The 18,416-nt window shown below is 49.5% G+C and overlaps 2 protein-coding genes across 3 annotated transcripts in view; one reads left to right on the top strand and one right to left on the bottom strand.

The window, feature by feature from the left end:
- Positions 1 to 13,264, top strand: part of LOC130835104 (histone H1.8) — a 32,783-nt gene extending 19,519 nt beyond the window's left edge. The window contains exons 2-5 of the mRNA XM_057706347.1: positions 9,582 to 9,841; positions 11,510 to 11,870; positions 12,648 to 12,712; positions 13,013 to 13,264. Of these exons, the coding sequence (XP_057562330.1) occupies positions 9,582 to 9,841; positions 11,510 to 11,870; positions 12,648 to 12,712; positions 13,013 to 13,264 (938 nt within the window). The remainder of the gene's footprint in view (positions 1 to 9,581; positions 9,842 to 11,509; positions 11,871 to 12,647; positions 12,713 to 13,012) is intronic.
- A 3,872-nt stretch (positions 13,265 to 17,136) lies between these two features.
- The window catches only part of PLXND1 (plexin D1), a 51,632-nt gene continuing 50,352 nt past the window's right edge, over positions 17,137 to 18,416 (bottom strand). The window contains exon 36 of one of the 2 annotated variants that reach the window (XM_057705730.1): positions 17,137 to 18,311. In XM_057705730.1, coding sequence (XP_057561713.1) covers positions 18,195 to 18,311 — 117 coding nt within the window. In that variant the 3' untranslated portion in view covers positions 17,137 to 18,194. The remainder of the gene's footprint in view (positions 18,312 to 18,416) is intronic. The other variant, XM_057705731.1, reaches the window with a different exon arrangement.

Genomic DNA, 18,416 nt, shown 5'->3' with positions numbered 1-18,416 from the left:
GAGTTCGGACTGGGGAGTCTGAGGGCCCTTTTTTAATTTTTGGAGTTTGTGATGGATGTCAGGGGCTGACTGGGGGATGAAATATATAGCCAAAATTGTTTTGTCCTCCTCAGAGGTTAAATCTATATTGGTGAAAAGGCGTACTGTCTTTGAAAGGTGAGATAGGAAAAGAGCAGGGTTTTCCGAGACATTGTCTAGTTTGAGTTCAATTTGAGAAAGACCAGGCATAGACGGAAGGGCACGAACGCAAATGATTCCTTTGGAACCACCCACTTCATGCAAAAGAAATTGGGTGGCTGGCTCAAGAGGAGGCTGAAGGGGATGGGGATGTCCAGACTGGGTGTGATAGGGAGAAGGAGGAGAACTAGGGGCCGGCAGAAGAGAGGTGGGGGGTAGGGAAGGAGGGGTGTTAGTAGCAGCATGCGGCAAGAGGACTGCAGTTTGGGGTCTTGAGTGAGTTGAAAGAAGACCTGGACATAAAGACCATTTGCCAAGGTGGCGACAGTAAAGACAGAATTGGAGAATAGTATTATAGTTGAGAGAGCTGTCCTGGGGCTAGGCCTCCTGGTCACCCAATTTATACTGAGGCCAATCCATATTGCAGAAAAAGACCATTTGTTTGGGTTTGAGGTCGTCTAATTCGAGACCTTTCCAGTGTTTGAGGACATATCCCAAGGGGGAGTCTCTCATCAGGGCGGATAGACAGTTGTCCACAATGACAACTAGGAAGAAGAGTAGAGAGAAAATTTTGAGGACGGGGCCATTCTGGGATCCCAGAGTTCAGAAGGAGTGTCCCCCCTCTGAACAACCTAGAAGGATTCACTCTGGAGTTGGGTGACCCCAAGCCTCAGAGATGAATCAGCGACCAGAGGAAGCTGGAGAGGGGGCTTCCCCCGAGGCCAAATTCCGACTCAGAAAGTGACAGACCCGATGTCGGGTTTTCTGCCACCTAGATGCTGTCACTATTCTCCTGAGAGAAAGCCATCAAAGGTAGTAACTTACAATTTTCTGAATGTTTTGGTGGGCAACGAGGAGGTCGAGCCAGAGGTGCAGGCAAAAGGAGTTTGGTTAGTGAAGGTTCTACCCGTATGGTCCACCAGCCGATGCAGGTTGTGAAAGAAATCACAGAAATGTTAGCAAGAGGAGAAAAGACAGTTTTTGTTTGTTTGTTTTATAGCTCTTTATTGGAATATAATTGCTTTACACTGTTGTGCCAATTTTTGAGGTACACCAAAGTGAATCAACTGTATTTATACATATATCCCCATATCCCCTCCCTCCCGTGACTCCCTCCCACCCTCCCTGTCCTGGCCCTCTAAGGCATCACCCATCATTGAGTTTATCTCCTTATGATATGCAGGTACTTCCCACGAGCTATCTGTTTTACATTTGGTAGTGTATATATGCCAATGTTACTCTCTCGCTTCGTCCCAGCTTCCCCTTTGTCCCCCCGCCCCCACCCCCTACCCGTGTCCTCAAGTCCGTTCTCTACATCTGCATCTTTATTCTTGCCCTGTCACTGGGTTCATCAGTACCTTTTTTTTTAGATTCCATATATATGAGTTAGCATATGGTATGTGTTTTTCTCTTTCTGGCTTACTTCGCTCTGTATGACAGACTCTAGGTCTATTCACCTCATTACAGATAACTCAATTTCACTCCATTTTATGGTTGAGTAATATTCCATTGTATATATGTGCCACATCTTCTTTATCCATTCATCTGTTGATGAGCATTTAGGTTGCTTCCACCTCCTGGCTATTGGAAACAGTGCTGCAATGAACACTATGGCACATGTTTCTTTTTGGATTATGGTTTGCTCAGGGTATATGTCTAGTAGTGGGATTGCTGGGTCATATGGTAGTTCCATTCTTAGTTTTTTAAGGAACCTCCAAACTGTTTTCCATAGTGGCTGTACCAACTTACATTCCCACCAACAGTGCAGGAGGGTTCCCTTTTCTCTACACCCTCCAGCATTTATTGTTTCTAGTTTTTTTGATGATGGCCATTCTGACTGGTATGAGGTGATACCTATTATAGCTTTGACTTGCATTTCTCTAATGATTAGTGATGTTGAGCAGCTTTTCATGTGTTTGTTAGCCATCTGCATATCTTCTTGGGAGAAATGTCTATTTAGGAAAAAGTTTTTTTTTTTTAAATAAATTAATTTTATTGGCTATGTTGGGTCTTTTTTTTGCTGTGCACGAGCTTTAGTTGCGGTGAGTGGGGGCTACTCTTCGTTGTGGTGCGTGGGCTCCTCATTGCTGTGGCTTCTCTTGTTGCAGAGCACGGGCTCTAGGCACATGGGCTTCAGTAGCTGTGGCACATGGGCTCAATAGTTGTGGCTCACGGGCTCTAAAGCTCAAGCTCAACAGTTGTGGCACACGGGCTTAGTTGCTCTGTGGCATGTGGGATCTTCCTGGGGCAGGGATCGAACCCGTGTCCCCTGCATTGGCGGGCAGATTCCTAACCACTGCGCCACCTAGGAAGCCCTAGGAAAAAGTTTTTATTCACTTTCCAAGAGAGGAAAGGGGCCCACATGCATAGAGTGGTGTTGGCACCGTAGGGTGGGGGTCCAAGTCTTCTATTCGGCTTCAAAAGGCAAGGTGCAGGAAAAGGGGGTGGATTCGTGTCTCCTCTGGTCCACAGCAGTACCTGGGCTGGCAGTGTCTCAGTAGGATGTGGTCTTTCAGGGAATAGACTTGCAGTCTTCAGTAATTTTCCAGTCCTTGGGTATCTGAAAGAGACTTAGGGGCCCTCGACAGGTGTTACTCCATTTTGAATCCTGTTAGGTGGGTTTACATTTGGCTATTGTAAATAGTGCTGCAGTGAACATTGGGGTGCGTGTATCTTTTCAAATTGTTTTTTTTTTTTTCTGGATATGTGCCCAGGAATAGGATTGATGGACTATATGGTAGTTCAATGCTTAGTTTTTTAAGGAACCTCCCTCCTGTTCTCCACAGTGGCTGTACCAGCTTACATTCCTACCCACAATGTTAGGAGAGTTCCCTTTTCTCCACACCCTCTCCAGCATTTATTATTTGTAGACTTCTTTTTTTTAAAGAACTTTTATTAAGATATAATTGACATACAATAAACTACATGTATTTAAAGTGTACAGTTTGATTTTTTTTCTTATTAGTAATGTATATATGGCAATCCCAATCTCCCAATGTAGACTTTTTAACGATGGCCATTCTGAATGGTGTGAGGTGAGACCTCACTGTAGTTTTGTTTTGCACTTCTCTAATAGTTAGTGATGTTGAGCATCTTTTCATATACTTTTTGGCCATCTGTATGTCATCTTTGGAGAAATGTCTATTTAGAGTTCCTGCCTTTTTTTTTAAGATTTTTTTTTTTTGGTGTGGACCATTTTTAAAGTCTTCATTGAATTTGCTACGATATTGCTCCTGTTCTATGTTTTGGTTTTTTGGCCTTGAGGCATGTGGGGGTCTTAGCTCCCTGACCAGGGATCAAACCCACACCCCCTGCATTGGAAGGTGAAGTCTTAACCACTGGACCACCAGGGAAGACCCCTGCCCATTTTTTGACTGGGTTGTTTGTTTTTTTGATATTGAGCTGCATGAACTGTTTGTGTATTTTGGAGATTAATCCCTTGTTGCTTCGTTTGCAAATATTTTCTCCTATTCTGTGGGTTGTCTTTTTGTTTGTTTCTGGTGGGGTTTTTTTGCTGTGCAAAAGCTTTTAAGTTTAATCAGGTCCCATTTGTTTGTTTTTTAAATTTTTATCGGTGTATAGTTGATTTACAATGTTGTTAGTTTCAAGTGACAGCAAAATGAATAAATTATATATATACATGTATCCACTCTTTTTTTTTTTCTTTTAGATTCTTTTCCTGTATAGGCCATTACAGATTATTGAGTAGAGTTCCCCTTGCTATACAGCAGGTCCTTATTAGTTATCTCTTTTATATATAGTAGTGTGTGTATGTCACTCCCAGTCTCCCAGTTTATCCCTCCCCCTACCTTATCCCCTGGTAGCCATAAATTTTTCTACATCCATGACTCTACTTTTGTGAATGAGCTCATTTTGTACCTTTTTTCTTTAAAGTTTCCACATATAAGTAATAATATATGATACTTGTCTTTCTCTGTCTGACTTATTTCACTTAGTATGACAATCTCTAGGTGCCTCCATGTTGCTGCAAATGGCATTATTTCATTCTTTTTTATGGCTGAGTAATATTCTATGGTATATGTGTACCACATTTTCTTTATCCATTCCTCTGTTGATGGGCATGTAAGTTGCTTCCATGTCCTGGCTGTTGTAAACAGTGCTGCAATGAAACTGTTTTGATTAATGTAGTTTTGTGGTATAGTCTGAAGTCAGGGAGCCTGATTCCTCCAGCTCCATTTTTCTTTATTCCTTTTTTTTTTCTTAAAAAAACTTTGAGAAGTACAGTGTGTATGTATGTGTGTATTTATTTTTGGGTGTGCTGGATCTTTGTTGTGGTGCGTGGGCTTCTCATTGAAGTGGCTTCTTTTGTTGCAGAGCACGGGCTCTAGATGTGCAGGCTTCAGTAGTTGTGGCTTGTGGGCTCTAGAGCACAGGCTCAGTAGTTGTGGAGCATGGGTTTAGTTGCTCCGCAGCATGTGGGATCGTCCCACACTAGGGCTTGAATTTGTGTCCCCTGCACTGGCAGGCAGATTCTTAACCACTGTGCCACCAGGGAAATCCCCAGCTCTGTTTGTCTTTCTCAAGATTGCTCTGGCTATTCATGGTCTTTTTTGTTTCCATACAAATTGTAAAAATTTTTTTGTTCTAATTCTGTGAAAAATGCTGCTGGTAATTTGGTAGGGATTGCATTGAATCCATAGATTGCATTGGGTAATATAGTCATTTTTCACAATAGTGATTCTTTCAATCCAAGAACATGGTATATCTCTTCATTTGTTTGTGTCATCTTTGGTTTCGTTTATCAGTGTCTTACAGTTTTCTGAGTACAGGTCTTTTGTTTCCTTAGGTAGGTTTATTCCTTGGTATTTTATTCTTTGTTTTAATCAATCAATTTAATTTGGCTGCATTGGGTCTTTGTTGCTACGCACGGGCTTTTTCTAGTTGTGGCGAGCAGGGGCTACTCCGCATTGTGGTGTATGGGCTTCTCATTGTGGTGGCTTCTCTTGTTGTAGAGCACAAGCTCTAGGCACATGGGCTTCAGTAGTTGTGGCATGTGGGCACAGTAGTTGTGGCTCACGGGCTCTAGAGCTCAGGCTCAGTAGTTGTGGCACATGGGCTTAGTTGCAGTGTGGCATGTGGGATCCTCCCGGGCCAGGGCTCGAACCTGTGTCCCCTGCATTGGCAGGTGAATTCTTAACCACTGAGCCACCAGAGAAGTCCCTATTCTCTTTTTTTTTCGAGATGGTAAATGGGATGGTTTCCTTAATTTCTCTTTCTGATATTTTGTTGTTAGTGTATAGGAATGCAAGAGATTTCTGTATATTTATTTTGTATCCTGCAACTTTACCAAATTAATTGATGAGCTCTGGTAGCATCGTTTGGATTTTCTATGTATAGTATCATGTCATTTGCAAACAGTGACAGTTTTACTTCTTCTTTTCCAATGTGAATTTCTTTTATTTCTCTTTCTTCCCTGATTGCCACGGCTAAGACTTCTAAAACTATGTTGAATAATAGTGGCAACAATGGACTTCCATGTCTGTTCCTGATCTTAGAGGAAATGCTTTCAGTTGTTCACCATTGAGAATGATGTTTGCTGCAGGTTTGTCATGTATGGTCTTTATTATGTTGAACTAGTTTCCCTCTATGCTCACTTTCTGGAGAGATTTTTTTTTTTATCATAAATGGGTTCTGAATTTTGTCTAAAGCTTTTTATGCATCTATTGAAATGATCGTATGGTTTTTATTCTTCAGTTTGTTTATGTGGTGTATCACGCTGGTTGATTTGTGGATATTGAAGAATCCTTGCATCCCTGGGATAAATCCCACTTGATCATGGCGTATGATCCTTTTAATGTGTTGTTGGATTTGGTTTGCTAGTATTTTGTTGAGGATTTTCATGTCGATGTTCATCACTGATATTGGCCTGTAATTTTCTTTTTTTGTGGTGTCTTTGTCTGGTTTTGGTATCAGGGTGATGGTGGCTTTGTAGAATGAGTTTGGGAGTGTTCCTTCCTCTGCAATTTTTTGGAAGAGTTTCAGAAGGATAGGTGTTAACTTTTCTCTAAATGTTTGATAGAATTCACCTGTGAGACCCTCTGGTCTTGGACTTTTGATTGCTGGAAGTTTTTAAATCACAGTTTCAATTTAAGTACTGGTGATTTGTCTGTCGTTTTCTATTTCTTCCTGGTTCAGTCTTGGAAGGTTGTACTTTTCTAAGAATTTGTCCGTAATTTTTAGCTTGTCCATTTGATTGACTTATAGTTGCTTGTAGTAGTCTCTTATGATTCTTTGTATTTCTGTGGTGTTGTAACTTCTCCTTTTTCATTTCTAATTTTATAGATTTGAGCTCTCTCCCTTTTTTTCCTGAGGAGTTTACCAATTTTTTTTTTTCAAAGAATCAGCATTTAGTTTCATTGATCTTTTCTGTTGTTTTCTTCTTCTCTAGCTCATTTATTTATGCTCTGATCTTTCTGATTTTTTTCCTTTTACTAACTTTGGGTTTTGTTTGTTCTTCTTCCTATAGTTGTTTTAGGCATAAGGTTAGGCTGTTTATTTGAGATTTTTGTTTCCTGAGGTAGGACTCTATTGCTATAAACTTCCCTCTTAGAACCACTTTTGCTGCATCCCATAGGTTTTGAATCATTGTGTTTTCATTGTCATTTGTGTCTAGATATTTTTTTATTTTCTCTTTGATTTCTGCAGTGATTCATTGGTTGTTTAGTAACATATTGTTTAGCCTCCATGTGTTTGTGTTTTTTACTTTTTTTTTCTTGTAATTTATTTCTAATCTCATAGTGTTGTGGTCAGAAAAGATGCTCGATATGATTTTAATTTTCTTAAGTTTACCGAGGCTTGATTTTTGGGCCAAGATGTCATCTATCTTGGACAGTGTTCCATGTGCGCTTGAGAAGAATGTGTATTCTGCTTTCAGATGGAATGCCCTATAAGTATAAATTAAGTCCGTCTAGTCTAACATGCATTTAAGGTTTGTTCCTTATTGATTTTCTGTCTGAATGTTCTGTCCATTGGTGTAAGTGGGATGTTAAAGTCCCCCGCTATTATTGTGTTACAGTCAATTTCCCCTCTTATGGCTGTTAGCATTTGCCTTATATGTTGAGGTGCTCCCTTGTTGAGTGCATATGTATTTGCAATTGTTATATTTGCTTCTTGGATTGATCCCTTGATCAGTATGTAGTATCCTTCCTTGTCTCTTGTCTTTATTTTAAAGTCTATTTTGTCTGATATGAGTACTCAGCTTTCTTTTGATTTCCATCTGCTTGGAATACCTTTTTTCCTATCCCCTCACTTTCAGTCCATATGTGTCCCTAGGTCTGAAGTGGGTCTCTCTTAGACAGCATAAAAGTTGGTCTTGTTTTTATATCTATTCAACCAATCTATGTCTTTTGGTTGCAGCATTTAATCCATTTACATTTAAGGTAATTATCGATACATGTGTTCCTATTACCATTTTCTTAATTGCTTTGGATTTGTTTTTGTTGGTCTTCTTTCTTCCTTTCTTCTTTTGTTCTCTTGTGGTTTGATGACTATCTTTAGTATTGTGTTTGGGTTGCTTTTACTTTTTGTGTGTGTGTATCTATTATGTACAAGGTTGTTTTATTTTTTCCACTTTAAAATGTGGTTTTAAAAAATATATATATTTTTAGCCACTTCATTCCTTTTTTGAGTCTTTGGTTTTTGGAGATCGATCAGAAATCAACATTTCTAATCACCATGTTTAAATCAGGTTTCATATTTAAACCACTTTTATGTGCTTTATGGTGACAGAACTTCACACTGTCTCCCTCCTCACCCCTGGATCCTACTCTCCTTTGCAACTTAAAAAAAAAAAACCAAACAAAAAAACAAACAACCAAAAACAGCTTACTGAGACACCTCAATAATTCACATAGCATATAGTTCACCCATTTAAAGTGTACAGTGGCTTTTAGCACACTCACAGCGTGTACCTGTCTCCACAGTCAATTTTAGAATGTTTCATCCCCTCTAACGAAAACCTGTGCTGGTTAGCAGTCACTCCCCAACCCTGCCCACCTCCCAGCCCCTGGCTCTGATTTGTCCATTCCAGACATTTCGTATCAACTAAATCCTACCTCATGTGACTTTTTGTGACGGGCTGCTTTCACTCTGCGTAATGTTTTCTATTTTCTATTTCTCTTGTTGGCTGGATGACATTGCATTTTATGGCTATACCACATTTTGTTTATCCATTCATTAGTTTATGGACTTTGGGGTTGTTTCTACTCTTTTTTTTTTTTCTTTTTTTTAATTATTATTATTTTTTTGGGGGGGTGGGTACACCAAGTTGTTTCTACTCTTAAGCTGTTATAAATAATGCTGTGAAGAACATTTGTGTACACATTTTGGTGTGGACATATATTTTCTTTTCTCTTGAGTATATACCTAGGAGTGAAATTCTTTTGTTACTTTTTATGATGAAAACTTTCAAATGGACACAAAAGTAGACTGAATGGTACAGTGACCCCCACCCCAGCCCCGTGCGCCCATCACCCACCTCAACAGCTAACATCTTGTGGCTACCCTTGTTTCACCTACTGCATTATTTCAAAGTAGATGCTAGACTTATCATTTCATCTGTAAATAGTTCAGTATTTATCTTTAAAAGATAGGAACCTCTTAAAATAATTGCTATACCATTAGCACACCAGAAACAATGTCATCCTTAATATCATCAAATATTCCAGTGTTTACCTATGTCTAGTTGCCTTTTTTTCCCCCCCAGTTGGATCGTTCAAATCATGTTCTGAGTCTGAGCAAGTCCCCCACGTTGCATTTGGTTGAAGCACCTCTTAGGATCTTTTCTCTGTCAGGCCCTTCCCACGTTTTCTTTTCCTCCTTGCTTATTTGTAGGGGAAACAGTCCTGGAGCGTTCCTCACAGTCTTGGATTTATGCTCGCAGCCCTTGCATTTCCGATAAACTGGTAGTTAGATCTAGACAACTGACCTGGTGTAGGTTTGTTTATTAAAAGGACTTAAGATAATTTTTTTTTGGCCACACAGCGCAGCATGTGGGATCTTATTTCCCCAACCAGGGATCGCACCTGCGCCCCCTGCAGTGGAAGTGCAGAGTCTTAACCAGCGGACCACCAAAGAAGTCCCTAAAAGGACCCTTCAATGCTTTTCATGAGCCTTAGTGGAGGGCTGGTGGGTGCAGTCCCACGGCGGGCACCAGGAGGCTGTGGCTGGCCATGCAGCGCACCCGCCCTCTGCTCCTGGCAGGGTGGGCACTGGCACTGACGCGGGGTGGGGGGCTGGGATGTGTGCGTTGGATCCCCCAGGCCGCTTGCCCACCCACTGTGGGGCTTGGCCAGCACCTACTGGGTGCTTCACTGGGCACATTTGTCATCAGTGGGGCCCGAGGGAGGTCCGGGCTCTGAGTGACGTCCGCTGTTCGTCTGCAGGCCTGGACCAGGGCCGTGTCCGGGCGCCCCGCCGCCACCCGCCGGTGCTGCGCATGGTGCTGGAGGCGCTGCAGGCGGGCGAGCAGCGCCGGGGCACCTCGGTGGCAGCCATCAAGGTCTACATCCTGCAGAAGTACCCGACGGTGGACGTCCTCCGGCTCAAGCACCTGCTGAAGCAGGCCCTGGCCACGGGCATGCACCGCGGCCTCCTTGCCAGGCCTGTCAACTCCAAGGCCAAGGGAGCTACTGGCAGCTTCAAAGTGAGCTGCTGGGGGTGGGGTGGGGGTGGCGAGAGGCCCCAGGGTGCAGACAAACTTGGCCCCAGGGCTTGAACTCCAGTTCCAGCTCTTTCTTCCCAAACGGTGTGTGCTGTTCCCCTGTCCTGTTCCCGCTCTCCTCCTGTCTCTTCTGTTCTTCCTCTGTCTTGGCCAAGACTCCCCCTCCCCCAGGAAGGCTGAGCTCCCACACGGCCCCAGTCACCCTGCTACATCCACCTCCATCCCTGTCGGGGGTGAAGAGTGAACCAAGACCATCTCAGCTGGTTCACTTCTGGGTCCTTGGCGCCCCTGACCGCTTTTTGGAATTCCTTAGCGTGGGCAGTGTAGACCCAACTTTGGCCTCTAGAAGGTCACAGAGTCGGGGTTTGCTCCCCTCACTCTCTAGCTCCAAACCAGGGCTGACACCTCCCTGAGCCACCACATCCTCCTCTTTCAAAGGGAGGGTCACCCAGAGCTAAGAGTGAATTTGGCACAAAATCAAACCCCAGCATCGTGACTGCCAGCTGCCACCAGGGAAATCTCAGGGACCCAGACGTGGAGCCTGTCTTGTCACTGCTCTGCCCCAGCACGTAGCAGTTCCTCTGACAGCCTCTATGGAACATGGTGGAATGTTCTCAACCTACGTGTTCCAGTCCCTGTGGGAATAGGGTGGCCGAGCACAGGTAGTCCCCCCTCCTGGAGCTCTGGGTTTCGGGGCCAGAGCCTGGACATCAGCCATGGAAGGCCGGGTGCACAGGGTGGGGTGAAGGGGAGCAAGAGAGGGCGCTGGGGGTGCGTGTGACTGGGAGGCAGTCAGGGAAGTGGGCCAAGAGGCTGGGAGGCAGGGAAGGGGTCTCAGGTACCACGGAGTGAGGAATGTGTGTGTGCAGGCAGTGGGGGTGTTTTCTGGTCTTGGAGGGTAACGGGGAGCCCCGAGGGTTCAGGGACGCTGGGCCGCAGTGTCATCAGAGCTGGGCTCTAGAAGGGCAGGGACCACCTGTTTGCCAGGGACCTTTGAATCCCCTGCTGCTTACACCCTCCCTGATGGCCCCATTGCAAAATTGGGAAGACCAAGGCCAGAAGAAGAGAAGATCTGGGCGAGTTGCACATCTGGGGCTGGGGCCAGAGGACGCCAGGATCTCTCAGGTGTCTGACATCCGCATCCATGTCCAGCTGCACAGAAGGGACGCGGCAGGGAGACTTGGGGAGGTGATGGTGTGAGGTGGGGAGGGGGCGTCAGAGCCACAGTCCACGGGATGGTGTTGGGGGCTCAAGGGAGAGTCACAGGCTGGCATCTCAGAGACACCCTGAGGGCTCAGAGTGTGCGTAATGTGCTCCCAGAAGCCTGGCTCTGAGGCTTCCAGATGCAGGGCTGGGAAGTGCGTGCCTGCCACCTGCGTGGGAGGGCAGAGCAGCTCGGGTGACTTTGGACTCAGGTCCCTTGGCTCCTAAGTGGCAGCACCGCCCCTCATGGTGCATGAAAGGGGGGATGCGTTACTGGCCTCCGGCATTTAGGAGGTGGTTGTGCATCCTCTCTCCAAGCCCTTGGCCACTGCCTTCGCCCCCTCCTTTGGGGTGGGGTCTTCTCTGACCCTCACGTAGGGAGTAGAGGCATGAGACACCCAGAACCTCTGCTCTCAATCCCCCCCTCCCCGTTTTCTCCTCTGCCAGTTAGTTCCCAAAGACAAAAGGAAAATCCAGCCCAAGAAGACATCCACCATGACGGCCCCCAGGAGGTCTGGTCAAGCAGAGGGAAAGGACCCCAAGAAACCTAGTGAGTCAAAGAAGAACCCTCCCAACCCAGGCGAGGTGAAAAAAGGATCCAGGAAGCCAGGAGGGGGGAGGACAGCTTCCTCCAAACCAGGTGCAGCCAAGAAGGCCCCCAAGAAAGGCGAGCAGACCGAGGTCCAAGAGGCAAGACCAGGTGAGGCCAGGAAGTCCTCCCAACAGCCAGACAAGGCCACGCAGTTCCCTCCCAGTGCCAGAGGGCCCAGCGGGAAGTCAAAGGTCAAAGGCGGAAGGAACAGCCAAGGTATGGATGTGAATGGGGTGAGAGGAGGGCATGGGAGGGGGTTTCTGCCAGCCGCTGGACATAAGTTGGGATGGACGGGCGGTTTCATCCTCTGGGGAGGAGGGGGTTTCTAGTCAATGTGCCCCGAGCACTTGGCTTGACCTGGAGAGAGAGAGGACACATGGTATGGGGAAGAAGAACCCAGAGAGAGGAAGAGGGGTCATCTCTGAGAGGGGTCAGGGGAGGCTTCCTGGAAGAGGTGTCCCAGGCAGGAGACCGGCTTGTGCAAAGGCCTGGAAGCATGAAGAAAGTGGAAGAAATGCAAATAGTTGTGTCTGTGTGCAGTGGGGGAGGGGGAAGGGGAGGCTCTGAAGGGCGGCAGAGGCTGGACATCATCTAGAGGATGAGGAGGAGCCGTGGAAAGACTGAACAGGCCCGAGGTGTTTTACAAATGTATCCTGGCCGCCATGTGGAAGGTGGGTTAAAGGCTGGAGGCTGGTGCACCTGTCGCGGCCTGTGGCGTGAGCAGGCGTGGAGCTGTGCGCGGAGTGAGGGTTGATCGTCAACCTCCAGTGAGTCCCCGGCTCTCCGTGGGAGAGAGGCTGCTCCCTTCCCTTGGCAGATGAGGGCACCCAGGCTCAGAGAGGCTGAACAACCTGCCCCAGGTCACACAGCCTGCAAGTGTCAGAGTGAGGACTGGGCCCCGGGCAAGACGAGGGCTGTGGGGCCCTGAACCTCCCCACCCAGCAGCAGCCCCTCCTGAAAGGGGTCTTTCTCACATGCCGTCCCCTCTTCCAGCAGATACCAAGGCCCGCAGGAAAACAAAGCCTGGGAGTCAGAGTTCAAAACCCGCGGTCACCAAGGTAGGTGCCTGGGTGACTCCCTGCTCCGGGTCTCCAGGTGTCCCCACTCAGCCCCAGAGGGGTCAGCCGAGGAAAGGGCAGCTTACTTTCCTACAAAGTGCGGTGCGCTCTCCGCTCCTCCCTGGCCCGCCAGCGCTCCGAGGAGCACCGTTCCCATTTTACAGATAAGAGGCGGAGGCTTAGAGAGGCGAGGTCACTTGTCAAAAGCGACCCAGAGCTGGGACCCTAGGTTTGCGGGCTCAGAGCTGTGCCCCCAGCCCTGCCCAGCTGTCACCTTGCTCCTGGTTTGCTTTCTCGTAGGCTGCAAGTGGTGCTGCTTCCCCAGCCAAAAAGAAGGCGGGGAAGAAGGTCCCCAGAGAGGCTGCTGCCCGAAGGCCTGGGGAGGGGCCTGAAGCCAAGGCCCCGGTTCCTCCCAAGGGCGGTGGGTCCAAGATGGAGCCTATACCAGTGGCCAGGAAGGCAGAGGCCCCTAAAGGCCCAAGAAAGCCTGGCATCCCCACCAAGTCCTCATCGTCCAAAGCGGCCAGTAAGAAGGCAGAAGCCGAGAGCTAGAGGCGGGGTGGAGAGAGACTGAGATTCTACTTTTTTATTCCCCTAAAATCTATCACTCTATTTATTTCACTGTAACCTATTTATTAATAAAGGCTTTTTCCCCCACAAATTGGTGTGGGAGGAGGCTGAGGTCTGAGGATTTGGCCATCCAGGGCCAGGACCCAGATAGAAGCTCCTGCCCTGGGACGTGCAGACGGCTGCAGGGCTCCAAGGGCACGTAGGCGCCTGTGGAGGCACTGCGGAGGCGTCTAATCCAGCCTGAGATCTGGGACTGCTTCTTGGAGGAAGCAGCTTTTGGTCTTAAAGGATGAGCAGGAATTGCCAGACAGATGAGGGCAGGGGCATTGCAGGCAGAGGGCCCAGCATGCGGAGTGGAGCTGGGAGGAGGGGGATTCGTGGCTTTGGGAGGAATATAGGTTGGGGAGGGGTGGCATGGGGCCTGGGGGTTGGGGCAGGAAGGTGTGGAGGGGCAGACTACGGAAGGCAGATATTGTCTTGGGGGCAGCGGGGAGCCAAGGAGGGTCATAGGCAGGGAAGAGACTGACGTGGTGTGTGGCTGTGGAGAGGAGGGGTTAGGGGAGCTGAGAGGAGGTGTGGACCATTCAGCTAGTCACTGAGCGGGACCGTGGGCCCCACAGGAATCCACGGAAGGAACAGAAAGTTCAAAGGCCCTGGGGTGGGAACATGCTTGACAGGCCTGCGGAGCTACAGGGAGGCCTGTGTGGCTAAAGCCCAGACAGAGACAGTAGCCAGAGGTGAGGTCTGGGTGTTCTAAAAGTGTACGTGGCACTCCTCCCGTGGAGGGCAGCAGTCTGTGTCCCTGCCCCTTGAATCCGGGCTCTGTGATTGCTTGACCAATAGAATACAGTGGAAATGACATTACGACAGTTTCTGGGCCCAGGCCTTAAGAGACTGGCAGCTTCTACTTCCTGTGGGGGGTTGTTTTTTTGTTTATTTTTAAATAATTTATTTATTTATTAGCTGTGTTGGGTTTTCCTTGTTGTGTGCAGACTTTTCTCTAGTTGCAGTGAGTGGGGGCTACTCTTTGTTGCGGTGCACAGGCTTCTCTTGCTGCTGAGCACGGGCTCTAGGTGCGCAGGCTTCAGTAGTTGTGGCACATGGGCTCAATAGTTGTAGCTCATGGGCTCTAAAGCACAGGCTCAGTAGTTGTGGTGCACAGGCTTAGTTGCTCCATGGCATGTGGGATTTTCCTGACCAGGGATCGAACCCATGTCCCCTGCATTGGCAGGCGGAGTCTTAACCACTGCACTACCAGGGAAGTCCCTGTTTGTTTTTTAATACTTGCTCTTAGAACTTGCCCACCATGTTGTCGGGAAGCCCAAAGAGCCAGTGGAAAATCGAGGCACCCCCACTTCTCAGCCCCAGCTGGGCTCCCTGACCAGCCAGCACCAATTTGCCAGCCGTGGGAGTGCGCCCTCTTGGAACTGGATCTCCTATCTCACGGAGCGGGCCCACTGACACCATGTGGAGCAGGGACGGGCCTTCCCTGCCGGGCCCTGCCCCAATCACAGATGCATAGATGTACTGGGGTAGTTGGTTACACGGCAGTAGATCCCATAACAAAGGCTGCAGGGTAGATGGAGCTAGATCCTGAAGGGCCTTGTAAGCCAGCGTAAGAACCTTGGGTTTTGTCCTAATTGTGATAAATGGCCGTTAAAGGCCAGTGAGCCGCAGAGTGCCGCAGGGGGATGGGGCAGCAGCAGGAGGCCAGGGAGGACGCCCCTGCCACGGTCCAGCGGAGGGGTGGGTGGCCACGGAGGGAGGGATCAGAAGTGGTGGACCCTGGGCAGGTGTTTAAGCAGGGTGGATGGGATTTGCTGAGGGATTGGATGTAGAAAGGGGTCCGTGATGAGTCCATAATTTGGGGTCCACACAAGTGCCTGCATGGCATCCACCTCCTGGGGTGAGACCAGCTCGTTTAGGAGGCTGCTGAGAGATGGTCCAGATGAGGGGTGACCGCTGAGTCGGGAGGGGGCAGCGTGGGAAGGGGTGGATTTGAAGGGAGTCAGAGGTAAACTGGGTGGCACGTGGGAGGGGGTCAGATGGAACACAGATGGAAACGGAGGCAGCCCAGCATGGAGCATCCGGCTGTCCCCTTCCTGCTTCTGCTCCCTCAACCCCACCCTCGCCTCCCCAGTTCCCATGCGAGGCTTTGTCTAGCTGTGCCCGTGCTTCTTGGCTTCCCTGGGGCATCTGTAATGTGGCTGCCCGCAGATCCCCAAGGGGCACTGTGAGCAGATGGCAGAGGGCTGGGCTGACACTTCCCACGTAGGGGGTCTGGGTGTGGGAGGCACCCCGGGCAGGCTCTGGGCGGCGGGCATCACTGGGCATCTCGCCTCCATGAGCTGGTGGCAGGCCGGAAGCCCTGACCTGGCAGAGGCCGGACAGCATCCAACCCCCACGAGACTCGGGAACGCTTCCTCCCCTGCTTGAGGGACAGACACTGCGCCGAAGTTCCCACCTCCTGTGACCCTTAGACGGAGCCAAGGGACACCTGTAGCTGCAAGGCAAGTCTTCGGGGCCCCAGACCAGCCCTGGGGGTGGTTCGCAGAGGCTGGCCACCTTCTGTGCTGAGACGTGACCCCAGAAACTGGAGATTTCCTCCATTTGCAAATGCGTTTTTAACTTCAAGAAGGAACTGCATGTTAATCAGGCATTAAAACAGGCGGTGGAATATGCAATGGCATAGAAAGATGTTACTGACGAATTGTTGCATGGGGGAAAGGCAGCTGCAAAATGGTGAGTACATCCTGATCCCAGCTGTCACTCCTCAGCCCCCAATCTAGGCAGGCACAGGATTTGGGGTTTGGAATGGCATTCTCTGGGATTTTAACCATGGGTGGGTGAGGGTAGCTTTTCTTTTCTTCGGGCTTTTTGTGCTTCCTGACAGTGCTACATGACAGCAAACATGTATTCATTCTAGAATCACCTCCCCCCTCACCAAAAAAAATCCCATCAAATGTGTCAATAACTTAAATTAGAAAATCTGCTGCTTAATAAAAAGGCATCAGTGATCAGAATAGAAATTTTGAAAAGATAAAAAATTTACTCCATCCAGAAGGCACTACAGGAAGAGGCTATTTTTAAAGCTAAAAATTGTTTACTTTTCTCACTTTTCTGTTCTCATTAATTCTAGAACTGGTATTTGTGGGATTTTGTTTAAATTGTACAAACTTTTCTGTCCTAGTTTTTACTCCTAATTAATGTGTGTGTGATTATTTTTCCTTCATAAAAAGAAAAACCTAACTTAAGCTGCTTCTAATTTGGAGGTGGTCCTCTAGTGACCTTTCCTGGGGGTCAGTGAACCTCAGCCCCAGCTCAGGTCCAGAGTCAGCTGCGTGGAGTGGGGGTCTCTGGTACTTGCTGAACCCAAGTCATGGGCTATGGCGAGAAACAGTCCAGGGTTATACTAGCCTGGGGGAAACTGCCTCTGTTTCCTCATCTGAATAATGGAGTTAATGGTATATATTCTTCAAGATAGGTGACAAATTCAGGGCCAGTGTGTAAACGTCAGTTCTCTTTTCAGGGTGGTCACCTAGGAGCTCCCCACACATTTTGGGGAGCTCTGTGGAAACTGCGGCCTGGAGGAAGCATGGGACAGAGGAACGAGGGGTTTGCAAGCTGGTTTGTGTCCTCACTTTGCCTTCACCTGGGAGATTCCTCAGCTGTGCTGAGGGTCAGTTTCTACATCTGTAAGATGGGGACAGCACTCTGTCCCTCATGGCATGTTACACAGGTCAGCAGGTTAGAGGCAGGGCCCGCCCAGGGGCAGGTGGCGCCCAGGGGCTGTGACATCTTCCTGGCGGCCAGTGAGTAGGAAGGTTTACCCCACTAAACCTGCTCAGAAGCGGAGTCGGTATCTGCCGACGCCTCGTGAGGGGGGCTAGGCAGGGTCCTGAGGGTCCTCTCCCTCCTTTGTGCTACAAGCACAGCCACCTCAGGATAAAGGCTGGAGCCCACAGCAGGTCTTCCCATCAGGCTTTTATTATAAAGAAGGTTCCAGAGCGTCCCAGCCTCCCCGGCCAGCCCAGCCCCGTGGGCTGTGACCTGTCCCAGCGCTGGCCGGCTCCGCCCCGGACAGCCACCTCTGGCAGAGCAGGAAGGGCCATGTTCCAGGGCGCGGGGGGTCTCCGCCAGGTCTGCCCGTCCCCGGGGACAGTCATCTCCAGTGTTGTGCTGGGAGCTCCTGCGGACCCCTCCCCGGGCCCTCTGCACGCGCGGCAGCTATTCACAGTCGGCGCGCGATACGCTTTTTAATATATAAAAGCTTTCTTTAAAAAAAACAACAAAAAGTGGTGCTATCTTTAGAAACACCTCCAGCAAGATCAAGTAGCCCAGCTACAGCCTTGGCGCAGCGCAGCCCCTCCCCGCCGAGGCCGGATGGCCCAGCACCCGCGCCCTCGGCCCGCCCTCCGGCTCCGGGCCGCGCAGCGCCTCCAGCGGGCAGCGGCCACTCCCGCAGCAGGGACCTGACGCCGCTGGAAACGGCACGGGGCCGGGGTCCCCCGCAGGCGCGTGGACTCGGGGACAGCGTGTTGGTGGTTGAAGCAGAAACCAACGGAGGGCTGGTTCAGGGGGCCTCCCTCTGCCAGGCAGGATGAGGTAGTGGTTCCGGCTGCGGCCTCTCCGCCTGCTGGTGGGCTCGTGCGCGCTGGGCCGCGCCGTCCAGGCTGTGCTTGGGGGGTGGTGGGAGCCTTCCCGAGACCCGGCTGCGGTGTTCGAGCCCCGGGCCCAGAGCCCGGGTCTGGGGGCAGGTGGGAGGGGACGGTGCCCAAGGGGCCGGGGCTGGGGGCTCCTCTACCTGGCTCAGAGAGGCCCCTTAGAGAGGCGTCGTTTCCCAGCCGGCGTCGGAAGCCCTGGGCACAAAGGGAAGCTGAGGGCGGGTGCCCGTCCTGCCAGCCCCCCAGGCTCAGGCCTCGCTGTAGCACTCGTAGATGTTGTCCTCCATCAGGGCCACCACCTGCTCAAACTTGTGCTGCAGCTGCGTCCTCCGGGCTGTGGGGTTTGCCTCCAGGGCGCTCATGATCTGCGGGGGAAGCGGGGGAGCTGAGCCAGGGCCCCCGGATCCTGGGCCCAGGGCCCTCCAGGTGCCACCACAGATCCTGGGCGAGAACACACCGCCCAGATTTCC

The sequence above is a fragment of the Hippopotamus amphibius genome, chromosome 13 (assembly GCF_030028045.1).
Source record: "Hippopotamus amphibius kiboko isolate mHipAmp2 chromosome 13, mHipAmp2.hap2, whole genome shotgun sequence".
Classification (NCBI taxonomy): Eukaryota; Metazoa; Chordata; class Mammalia; order Artiodactyla; family Hippopotamidae; genus Hippopotamus; species Hippopotamus amphibius.
This window is presented reverse-complemented; position numbering and strand designations above follow the sequence as displayed.